General features: G+C 33.7%; 1 protein-coding gene across 1 annotated transcript; it reads left to right on the top strand.

Annotated features, from left to right (window-relative positions):
• The first annotated feature begins 567 nt into the window (after positions 1-567).
• Positions 568-1,400, top strand: LOC119568230. Its single transcript, XM_037916683.1, has 2 exons — positions 568-610; positions 782-1,400. The coding sequence occupies exons 1-2, from the start codon at positions 605-607 to the stop codon at positions 1,286-1,288; spliced, it is 513 nt and encodes a 170-aa protein (XP_037772611.1). The 5' UTR covers positions 568-604; the 3' UTR covers positions 1,289-1,400.
• Positions 1,401-12,620: the final 11,220 nt, after the last annotated feature.

Raw genomic sequence — 12,620 nt, 5'->3', positions numbered from 1 at the left:
CGTGCCTCGCTGGCTTGTAGCATATTTACTATCTACATTGAATTAAGACCGAATAGAAACTGCACGTGTAAAATAGACTTCTGTGATTCTCTATCCCCTAACCTTTATGAAATTAATTTAGAGGAGACACTATGATAAAAGAAGTGAAGATTAAGATTGCCGTGATTGAGGGAGGTGACTTTCGGTAGCGATTTTAGTAGAAGTAGGAGTAAATAGTGATACTCAGTCTCTGTTTCAAATGCCACTTTTGTGTAGCTGACCATCAAAGCTTCATTTTAATGGTAAGAAATTCCGCAGACTGGTACTATCTAATAAAAAACAGATTTTCCTGTTATCAAACTTTTTCACTTTCCATCTTTACATTTTATCACTGTCATTTTCATCTTTGTCATCACCGAAAATAAGGTAAGAGTAATCAAAGTACATGGCAAAAACCGAAATGAAAAACCAAACGTTATACCAGAAAGTGCCGCTGGCGTGGGATATCCCGACTGGCGAGGCGAAGAGGTTGGGGAGAGGGGGGAGGGAAGCGGCCGTCAGTTCCTGTATATAAGCGACGTTGTACTTCCACTCTCCACATTACGCAGCTAACCTTTAAGCAACAATGAATGTAAGTGCTATTTACAAGATACGCTATAGCATTTATGTTTGACTGTTTTAGAGGCATTTTGATGTTAATATCTTGTTCTGAACTTGTTTGATTATATTATATATCCGTTTACGTTAACGAGGATAAGCCAATATGCATCATGATAGTTAATTCCCTTATCTCCTCTTGCAGAGCATCAAATCCGTGATTGTGTGTTGCCTCCTGGTGACCGTCTCGGCCGGTGTAGACCGAAGGAGAGGTGGACAAGGATCCAACAGATTCCTTCCTGGAGGCTTCGCTGGCGCCCACGGAGGTGGTCTCCTTAACGGCGGCTTTAATGGTGGCGGAATCCATGGTGGAATCCATGGTGGCGGTATCCATGGTGGTGGAATCCACAGTGGCAGTGCTATTATCGGCAGTGGAATCTCTAATAGCCCAAGTGAATGCAGATATTGGTGCAAGACTCCGGAAGGTCAAGCCTACTGCTGCGAGACGGTGCATGAACCAGAGACACCTGTTGGCACCAAGCCACTGGATTGCCCACAAGTCCGTCCCACATGCCCACGATTCCATGGGCCCCCCAATACCTGTTCCAACGACTACAAGTGTGCTGGCCTCGATAAGTGTTGCTTCGACAGGTGTTTGGGAGAACACGTGTGCAAGCCTCCCTCATTTTTCAATAATCATCTCCCCTTTTAAAGGTGGTTATTGCTAATAAAGAGCCATCGGTTTTCCGAGTGGTAACGGAATATAGGAAATCTGTGATTTGTAGATATTTATTTTTGAATAATAAATCCTTATATATTTATACTTCCTTGCATTTCTTTGTTCCTTTCGTCTATATTCTACTAATCAAATAGAACACTGGAATAAAAGTAATCCGAATATATACTGATCGAGTTCATTGTGACAAGAATAAATGTGAATAAGAATTAATATCTTTATGACACATATGTATTTGAAGCGTATGAATTTTATCTTCATCTGCAATACATATAATTTCTGGTGAATCTCATGAGACATGAAATTTTTCAAAAATTTTGCTACCAATATATTGTATCATGAATGAAGCATATAACTTATTTTTAAAGGTACTGTTTTCTGAATATATCACATTGGGAATACATGGATATTTAAGTCTGCGTATCCATGTATACTTGCGTTTCCGAGCTGGTCATCTTGAACAAAGAATGAATGGGATTTTCCGATTAATAGCAGGATGTGAAAGCTGTGATTTGATAATACTATTTTCCTATAGTAAATCTATGAATGTTTAATGAATACTTTTTGATGCCTGTTCATTATTTTGATCCTTGTTTTAACAACAGGTCTCGGAGGACTGTACAGAGAAAAAAAATCTATCCTTGATAATCATCTCTTTTAAAGGAGGTTATTGTTAATAATGGTTCATTGGTTACCAGTTAATAATTGAAAATAGGAAAGCTGTGATTTGTAGATTATTTTCATTATGTTATACATACAAACACACACACATATTTGTGTGTGTGTGTCTTTTTAGATTTTGGAGTGATCTGTGGATGATTTAGCCACTCCAGGATAGAGGAAACGTATTTTCATAACCCAATGTATATCACAAATATTTTACAAGTGAAACATAAATAAATTGATAATATAAAAAAGTGAAATTTTCAATTTTTAAAGGGATAAAAAAGAAAATTTTTTTCGGGTAAGAAAATTCAGACGTCGATAAAAAAGAAAAAAATTTTGGAACTTTTTTTCCCCATTTTCTTTTTAAATTTGAGAACAGGAAAAAAAATCAAGAAGTTCCTATAGGTTTAAATTTTTAAAAAAAAAAATCAAGTTTCATTTTCCAAAAACCCTAAGGTTTTTTGCTAAATTTTAAAAGCAGGTTTTTAAAAAAAAGGGGGGGGTTAAAAATTTTTTAAATTTTTTTGAAAACCTTATAACCCTTGATTTTGGCCTGTTTTTCCTAACCCCATGAACGGATTTGGGGAATTTGATTTTAACGGGGCCCTTGGAAAGAATGGTTGATTATCTTGCCCCAATTTGAGGTTGGGGTTTTAATTCCCCCCCGGAAATAAACCCCGGGGTTTCCCAACCATGAATAGGCCAAAAATCCGGGAGAGCTAATTTTAAAAGGGAATTTTTAAATTTCCCTTTTTTTTCCCTTTTTTTGTCTAACCGGGGAACGGCCCCCAAGCCCTGGTCTTTAAAAAATAAACCTTAAAGGGGGATTTTTTAAAAAGGGGGATTTGATACTTTTCCCCAAAACATGTAAGAAACTTTGGGGCCCGCCATTTATTTTTAACAATTGGGGGGTCCAGGAACCATGGGGGCCCTTTTTTGGGGAAATTGTGGTTGGTAACATTTTTTGGGGATAGCTGAAGGTGGGTTATCCAGTTTCAAAAAAACCATTTTTGGGTGGGTTCCCCTGGATTAACTTTTTTCCCTAGGATAAAACCTTTAAAACACCAGGGACCCCCCCCTTTTTCCCGGGGAAAAAAAGGGGAAATAGCGCCCCCCGGAAAGACGGGGCTGGGGTCCCTCCCCCGGCGGGGCGGTCCCAAGGCAAACAATGGCGATCTTGTAAAAGATAAAAAAATTTGCCCGATTTAAAAATTTGGTATTAAAACCCCAATAGACGCCATTTTTAAAATTGACACAGAAAAAAAATTTAATTTAATGTAAAACTTTATCAAAAACCGAAAAACCCCAACACCCCAACTTTAATGGGCGGTGGGTTAACTTTTTTAAAAAAACTGGAAAAACCCTTAAAAAAATTTTATATTTTTTAAAAAAATATTTTTTTTAAATTAAATTCCCAGGGTCGTTTTACGTTTCATTTATTAACCCTTTGTTTTTTTTACATGATTAAATTTTGGGAAACTAAAAATAAAAGTAATTTTCGAAAATGTAACTATATTAAAACATTGTGGAAAAATTTTGAAAATTTTTTTTGTTACGTACCTGAATTTTATGAAAAGTTTTTTTTTTTTAAAAGTACCTTTTTTCATTAGAAGAATAGCACGAAAATTTTTTTCCTTGGTTTTTAAAACCCCCCTGTAACTAAACGGTTTAATTTCAAAAAGTTTTGATCAGGATTTTTTTTTTTTTTAAAAATACAAAAAATAATAACTTAATTATTAATAAGGAATTTATCCCGACAAAAAATCGTTTTGGGAATGACTTTTTCTTTTTCACTGGGAAAATTTTTCCAATACTCACAATTGATATTCCTAACTTTTTTCCCCCTTAAAACCTCTTCATTCCTTTCCCCATTATCTATTTTTGTTCCCTCCTAAAAAACCATTTTCCTTAAGGTGCCCTCTTTTTTTTTCACTAGAAAACTTTTTTTTTTTCCTTTCCGCTCTTTACCCTTAAAATTTTCCCAAAAAATTCTGATCGGAGGGCAGGAAAGGATTTGATTTTTAAAAACCGGAAACGGTACATGGAAAATTTCCCTTTTTTTTCCCCCCCAAAACCCTGTTAAAAGAAAAAGGGGCTTGAGTTTTTCCGTTTTAAAAAGACTTGAAAATAAATTAAAATTAAGGAAAAATCTCTAAAAAACCCCGGAGATTGTTTTAAAAAAGGGGTCAAGTAAAAAACATAAAAAGTGGGTTTTCCCTGTTTATAGTTTAAAGAAAATATACTTTAAACCAAAATTTACATTGAAAAAATTCCATCCGAAGCATAAAACCCTTTAAAAATTGTTTTTTGCCTTTTTCGTTTAGGAAAAAGTTTTAACTTTTATGGCTCGGGTCACGATTTGCTTTTTTCCCAAAATTTTTTTTTTTGTATAAAATTAAAATTAACAAGTGAAAAAAAATATCACTTTTGATCTAAAACCCAAACAACTTTGAAAAATGTTTTACTCCCCTTTTTTAAAAAAATGATGACAAAACCCCGTTATTTTTCGGCCATTGATTTCACAGCGGGGCAAAGTAAAATATAAAAAAATTTTTTCAAAAAAAAAATTTTTCCTATTTTTTTTTCCGTTAAAGGGGAAAACCTTTAATTCAATAACCCCCTTTAAAAAAGGGGTGTTATTAAAAAATGGGGATTTTTCCCAAAATGCCCAAAAAACTGTAAAGAAAATTAAACGGGACAATTGTATCTTGCATGTACCCAAAACTCATTAACATTTGGGGGAATATTTTTTCCCAACAGGGCTCTTTCGTTAGTTGCAAAATAGGGCCCCCGGATCTTGAAAATTTCTAATTACTTCCATTAGTTCCCCCCAAAATAAAAACCTGAAAACCACCTGTCCGAAACCATGACTTCCCCCCTGTTCCCCATTCCCCACCTGAACCGGGCCCCAAAAACCCCTCCTCCCCCCCCCTGGGGGGAAAACCCCCTTTCCTTTCCCTCTCCCCTCCCCCCGCCCCCGGGGAACACCAACCCTTTTTTTCTAAAGGGATTTAATTTTTTATTTTTTTTTTTAAAAGTTTTAATTAAAATTCAATAATTTGATTTAAAACTCATGTTTAAAAAGGGTTTAACTTGTTTTTTACAAATTTTTACTTGGGAAACTTGAAAATAAAGGATAAATATATATAAAAAAATAAAATTTTTAATTTTATGGGAAAACTAAAAATTTTTTCCAAAATTTTATTTTTATTTTTTTAAATCCCCCCTTTTTTTTTAATGGAAGAAAATTGATTATAATTGTTTAAAAAAATTGGGGGAAAAAATAATATAAGGCGACATATTTCCCATATTGCTAAAATGAAAATTTGTTCAAAAATTCCCTAAATTGAAAGAAAAATAAAGGGGGGGGGGCGGAAAAAAGGAAAAGGAAAAAGAAAAATTTAAATAAAAAAAAAAAAAAAAGAAAAGGGAAAGGGTAAAAACGGGAGGAAGGAGGGGGAAAGGAAAGGAGGGGGAGGGAGGGCATAAAAGGCCCGAAAAAAAAGTTGGGGAGGGGGGGATGGGGGAAGGGAAAATCAAGCTTTTGTGAGGAGGGGGGGGGGAAGGGGAAGGGGGGGGGGTCGGGGTTTGCTTTTTTCCCAATGATGACGCCAATAAAATTTCGGACCTACCCCAAATTTATTAACGTTTGCTCCCCTCTGTTTTTTAAAACATTTAAAATTTTTACTTTCCGATAAGAAAAATTTAAATATTGGAAAAAACCCCAAATTAAAAAGTGAATGAACCGATGCCCGTGAAACGAACCAAAAAAAATTTTTTAAAATAAACCCCCGCATCTGAATTTTTAAAAGGGATTTTTAAACATTACCGTTTTTTAAAAACTTTTATTGGACTTCCCCAAATTTTTCTACTTTTTTTTTTCCTTTAGACCTTTGGTTTTTTGTTTATTGTTATTTACTTTTTCTTTTTTAATACTATACATGTTTGATATATTCCCCAAATTCCCTAAAAATTTAAATTTATTTTTCCCTTAAGCTGGGGCGAAATTTTTTGCACCCACCCCCCCCCCCAAAAAAAACCCCCCACAAAAATTTTTTTTTGGTTTTTGTTGCGGAATATGTGATTATGGTGGGGGTTTATTATAAATTTAATCCTTTTAGCAGGATAATTTGGGCGTGGTTAATTTTAAATTTTTGATATTTTCCCCTCCGTTTCAAAGTTTCCCCAGGGTTGCTTACAAAGAAACTTTGACCCCAAGGCCAAAAAATTTGGGAACGCTACTTTCCCAAAAAAAGTCCTTTTTGGGGGTTAGATCCGGTTTTCTTCCCATGTTCATTTTGTTTAAAAACAGGTTGAAAAAACAAATTTTATTTTTCTTTAAATTACCCAAAAAATAAAACTTTCCTTTTTTTAAGACCCCCCAAACTGATTTTAAAAAATATAAAAAAAAAGGGATAAATGATTTTTTCCCCCCTTACTGGGTTATAAAAAACCGAAAAATATTAAAAAGGGAAAATATAAAAAAATCAAAAAGCTATTTCCCTTTAATTTTTATTTTTAAAAATTAAAGTTTTGTTGTTTTTACCAAAAAAATTATGGGATCAGTTTTTTTTTAGTTATTTTTTAAATTTTATACGTGGGGGGGAACTAAAAAATTTAAAAAATTTAAAGGGGGTTATGTAAAATAAAAATTTAAATAAGATTTTATTTTTATAATTAACTCCTTTGCAAAAACACAAAAAAGGGGAAAATTAAAAAATGGGGGTTTTCAACGGTTCCCCCCCCTTCCCCCCCCCCCCCCCCCCTTTTTTCCTTTCCTTCCTTCCCCCCCCCCCCCCCCCCCTTCCTTTTTCCCCCCCCCCCACAAGGCTTCCCCTGGGATTTGACCAAATCGTTGGTTGTCCTTTAGAGATTCCCCGCGAAAAAAAACCCCGGCCCACCGGAAATAGCCAGGATTCCCCCAGTAAAAAACCCCTCCGGAAAATTTTTACCCTGTCCCCCTTTTGGTTTAAAGGTAAAGGGCCACCACAAAACCACAATCACCTTTTGCCCGCAAAAAAAATTTTAAAAATTTTTTTCTTCTGTGATAGGCATATTCCCTAAAGGAATGTATTTTAATAAAAAGTTGAAAGTAAAAGGAAAATGTCTTAAATTGAAAATAAAAGAGGATTTGCAATAGCCCCAAATGGGAAAAGGTACTTGAAAAAAAAGGGAAGTCAAGGGGCAATACAGGAAGGGGGGCCACCCCCCTTTCCCCACCTCCCCTTTCCCTATGGGAATACCCCAGACTTTTAGGGGTATTTTTTATTGCTTTTCGAATACTTTTGTTTTTTTTTTATTTTATTTTTTAAAAAGAGGAAATTAAAGATAAAAAAAAAATCTTAAAACGGAAAATTTTTTTTAAGTTAATTGATTCGTTTCTAATATAAAATGAAGTTTGGGGTCTTTTAAAAAAAAGGCTTTTTGAAAAGAAAACATTTTTCGTATTACCACTTCAAAATTTCTCCCTTTTCGCCTCCTCCCGGGGCTCCCCAATTTTAATTTTTACTTTTTTCTTTTCTCTTCTACTCATTTCATGGGTTTCAGGGATAAGTCCAAATCTTTTTACCCCCCCTTTCACCCCTTTTCAATTTTTTTTTCTTATCCAAAAAAAGGGGCACTTTCTTCTTGGCCCTCTTTTGCCTCTTTTTTTTTCCCTTCTCTCGCATGGTGGACTTTGCCCCAAAACCCCCGTTTAGCATTTTGCGGGGTTTCCCCTTTTCCCCTTTTTTTTTTAAAAAAATTTCAAATAATTAAAATGAAAAGTAATTAATCCCTAAAAAAAATAATTGGGGAAAAAGAAATTTAAAAAAAAAAAAACTAAAACTTACGGAATTTTTACTTTTTGATATCTCCGTTTCCAACAAAATAAGGGGGGGGGGTTTTTTATTTTTTTAAAAAAGTTTCAAATTAACCCTCAAAAGATAAAAGGAAAGGGAAGGGGGGTTTAAAGGGAAATGGATGAATAAAAGGCGGGCAAAGGGAAGGGGGTATGTTAAAAATTATTTAAAAGATTAAAAATTTTAAAATTTTAAAAATCCGGGAAGAATCAAAGTTTTGGTTTTTTTCTTTTGTTTTTCGCTTCCCCCCAAGGAAAAGGGTTTTAAGGTTTTACTTCATTTTCCTTTTCAGGGGGTTTTGGGTCCGGGGGGAAAACAATGAATTTATTTAAAAAATTATTTTGAATAATTTAAATCACGTTTTATTTTTTTAAAATAAAACCAAAAAATTCCAAGGAAAAAATTTTAAAAGGGGGGTATTGTTGAAAAAGGGGAGGGAACTTTTTCCCCAAAACCACAAAAAAACCACAGCCGCCACTTGAACGTTCGGGGTTTCCTAAGGGGGCTTAGGCGGAGTGGGTTGGTGTTTGGAAAACGGGGTGTCCCCCTCCAATATTTCCTTGGGTTTGCCCAATTTTGTTTTGGGGGTTGGTTCCCCGAATAAAAAAGTATGATTGGGAAAACCTAATTATAAAATTTTGTCCCTGTCCGGGGAAAAAAAGGCCCCGGGAGGAACCCCCGGAAAATTGTTTCTTTATTTAAAGGTTAAAAAAAAGGGGCCCCCAAAAAAGGGGTTTTGAAAAACTTGAAAAGAGGGGAAAAAATAATTGCAATTTTTATTTTTTAAATTTAAATAATATATTATATAAAAATATCTTGACGTACCCACTTTTTGGGGTTAAACTTTTTATTAAAAATTAAAGTGCAACCCTTATATATGGAATTGCCCCCCTATTTTTATTTGAGGAAACCGGGATTCCCAAGCCCCCCTCCCCAGTAAACATTTTTCCCATTTTCACCTTCAAAATTTTAAATTCCCCTCCTTTTTTTTTACAAACGACCAAAAAAGTGGAAAAAAAAAACGGGGAAAAAAAATCCCAAAAATTTTTTTAAATTTTAAAAACCCAGAAAACAAAATCATTGGTTTTTTAATATGGCTTAGGAAGGGGGATAAAAACATGATGGGGAAAGGAGGGGGGTTAAAACAAAGGGGTTTCGGCCCAAAGGGAAAAGTCTAGGTGAAGGGGGGGGAAGGGAAAAACGATAGGGAAAAATAATGAAAAAAAAAAGCTCAAAAAGGGGAGGCAGTAAAACGGGGGGAGGAAATTTTTTTAAAAGAATTAAAAGGTATAAAAAGGAAGAATGAGAAGTTTTAGGAGGGGGGGGGGGAAATGAAAGGGGCATTTTAAAAGGGAGGGATAAGGAAAAAAGGGGGGGGAATGAGGGAAGGGTTGGGTTAAAAATTTAAAAATTACGACTTTTAAATAAAATTTTTTGATATTAAAAGTTTCGTTTTTTAACATTTTCTTAGTGTAATTTACAGCATTTTATTCACAAATACAAGGAAAATTAGATAAACCCTTCGAATTATAAAAAAAGGAACCTTTAAAAAAAGGGTATACACCAAATTTTCCCTTTAAGATTAATTAATACATTATGACCAATAATAAAAGAAAAAGGAAAATTTGAAAAAGGCAAATTAAAAAACCCCTTCTTTTCTTTTTTCATGGCCCCTTTACTTCTGGGGAACAAAAAACCATTTTTTGGTTTTTGGTTACCTCCCCCCCTTTTGTTTAAATTTGACCCTCTTGGTTTTCTGATTTTTGATGGCAAAGAAGGGAAAAAGAAAAATTTATGCCTTTTTTTTTTAAATATAAAACCAGGTTTGGGAATCCCCACTAACAAACCCCCAAAAATATTTTTATTCTTCAATACAGTAAATGGGCCTTTTTTTATAATTTAACGGGGTAAAAAATAAAATGGTTTTTTTAAATACAAATATATCTTTCAAAATTAAATTTTATTGTTATTTTTAATAAATAAAATATTTTTTTTTAAAACGTTTTTTGAAAAAAACCCAAATCACAGCTTTCCTACCCCGTTTCCCCCAAAACTTTTAAAAATTTCCCCAAAGGGGTAATCCAACCAAAGAATTCTATAAATCCTGGGAAACCCGTTTTAAAAGGGCATTTAACCCAAAAAAGACAAAAACAGAATTGTGCAAATTTTTTAAAATTTAAGAAAACTTGAACCAAACCCCCATGTTACCGGAAAATCCCACTTCGCCCCCAATCCCAAAAAGGAAAAGGCAAAATCTTTTTCAAAACGGAACACAAGTCGGGTAATTTGTCCCCATTTTTAAAAAGTTTTGAAACTCCTATAAAAAAAGATTTTTTTATTTTTTTCATAAAAATGTTTTGGTTTTTCAGGTGAAAGACCAAAAATTTTAAGGTTTTTCAAAGATTTTTCAAAAGCTCTGTAAAAAGGGTGGCAAAATTATTCTTTTTTTTTCCAGGTTTTTTTCATTATGGTGGACAAGGAAAAAAATGCGGGGTATTTAAAGGTTTTTAAAAAAAAAAATTACTCAAACGGGGAATTTTTTCCGATAAACCAACCCCATGCCTTTTTTTAAAAAAACCCTTTTAAAAGGGGAATTTTTTTTAAAAAGGGGGGGTTTAAAAGGGGTTTCCCCCCAAATATTGGAGAACACTTTGGGGCCCCATTTTATATTGGCTTAATGGGGGTTAAAAAAGGGGCATGTAAGGTTGTGGGAAATTTTTGGTAAAATTTTGGGTATACTTAGGTTCCTCCGATTTGCCCTTCTCATTTTTGGGAAAAACCCCCGGATAAAGAATCCATATTCCCCCAAAAATTTACCGCCCGCCGAAAAACCCCCGGGACCCAAAATTCCGGGGATCGGGACCTTGATTTCCTTTTCTAAGGGCAGAGGCCAAAAACTTTTTTTATAGAAATCCCTTTAAAAATGTTAGAAAATGGGGGGGTTTGCTTTTTGGGTTTCTCCCCGTAAAAAAACATTTCGGGGGCCAACATTTATTCTTTTGGGGGGGTTTTGGGGTCCAGGGAACTGGGGTTTGGGGGGGAACTTTTTCTTAGTTTTCCCAGGTTTTTTTATGCCCTTGGGTAGGTTGCCCCCTTTTCAAAAATTCTGATTTTGGGGATTGGTTTTGGTATAGCCTAAAGGGAAATTATATAACCCCATCTAATTTCAATGGACCGAATTAAAATCCAAAAACCGTTAAAGGGGAAATAAAAAATTTTTTCCCTTTTTAATCCCCTTCGGTTAAAGGGGAGCTAAAGGGGGAAAAACCCATTTTGATCTCTTAAAAGGAAACAAAAAAGCTTTTTTAAAAGATTGTTTGAAAAAAACCAATGAGCCATGTTAAAGAGTTAAACCGGTTAAAAAAAAAATTAAAAAAAAGAGCAAAATGTTAATGTTGAAAATGCTCAATCATTGCCGGGGGTTTTTAAAAGGGGCCGAGGGATTTTCAATCTTTTAAAAGGGAACGGAAACCCCCCATAAGTTCGCCAGTCGGGATATGGCCAAATGACTTTTCCGAAAAAACCCGGGTCTTGGTTAGTTTCTTTCAGAACCCTTTTTATCTTTGGTTTCATATGTAAATTAAAAACCTAAAAAAAAATCATAAATTTTTAAAAGAAATCCTTTTCTAAAAAATTTTTTAATTTTTCTATATTTCCAAAAAAATTTTTTATTGAAACGTATGAATTCTGGGAAGACCCCATTTTTTTTAAGGTTTTCCTTTTTTCAAACAAATTTTTGCTCTTTTTAAAAAATTTTCTTGAAAATAAATTATCCCCCTGTTCTTTAATAAATTTTTTAAAGGGGTTTTTTTATTCTATATTGATAAAAAAAAAAATTTTTCTCAAATTCTTTTAATTCTTGGAAATTCCACCTTTTTGCCCCTAAATGTGACCCCCTATAAAAATTTTTTTTTTCACAAAATTTTGGGCCAAACTCCCTTTTTTATTATATCTTTCTTCCCTTTGGTGAAAACCTCCTTACCTTTCCCCTTCCAGAAAAAATTTTATTCCTCCCTTTTAAAATAAATTCCAAGAATTTTTTTTGGGTTTATTTAATAAAAATTTTTGCGTTGTCTTTTTCCTTCGTTGGGGTTTGGTTTGTGGGGGGCCGAAAAAAGGATTCGATTAGTTAAAGGAAAAAAAGGGAGGAATGGGAAGAATTTGTTTTTTCCAAAACCCATATAATAACCGTGTCTTAACGGGGGGTTTTCCGGTTTTTTAAAAAAAGATAACAAAAGGTAAAGGAAAAATTCCCCCAAAATCTCAAAAACCAGAATTTTTTTAAAAAGGGATGAGAAAAAAACAAACATCAAAACATATTAAATATATAATTTTTAAACTAAAAAAAAAGTTTGTAAATCAAGTTTTTCCACCCTCCTCAAAATTTCAACCTGTTTAAAAATCCCCTAAATTGTTTTGCCCTTCCCTAGAAAAAAATAAAAAACTTTAAATTTTGGGGCGTAGAAAGGTTTTCGCTTTTTCATAAAATTTATGATTTTGGTGTATTCAAAAGGCCACTTCAATTTTTTTAATCTTTCCAAAACTTTCAAAAAATGGTTAAATTTTTTAAAAAATGTGACTTTTTAACCGAACTTTTTTCCAGGCCATTTGAATTTTATCTAAAGACGGGGGGAAAACAAAAAGTTAAAACTTAAAAGGATTTTTTCAAAATAATTTTTTAAAATTTTTTAAAAATTTCACTTTTTTAAAAAACAAACCCCCCTTTTAAAGTGTCCCCCCCTTAAAAAGTTTATTAAAAAAAGGGATTTAGGTGTTTAAAACCCTTAAAAAATTATAGGCCA

Source organism: Penaeus monodon, chromosome 43 (assembly GCF_015228065.2).
Source record: "Penaeus monodon isolate SGIC_2016 chromosome 43, NSTDA_Pmon_1, whole genome shotgun sequence".
NCBI classification, from domain to species: Eukaryota; Metazoa; Arthropoda; class Malacostraca; order Decapoda; family Penaeidae; genus Penaeus; species Penaeus monodon.
This window is presented reverse-complemented; position numbering and strand designations above follow the sequence as displayed.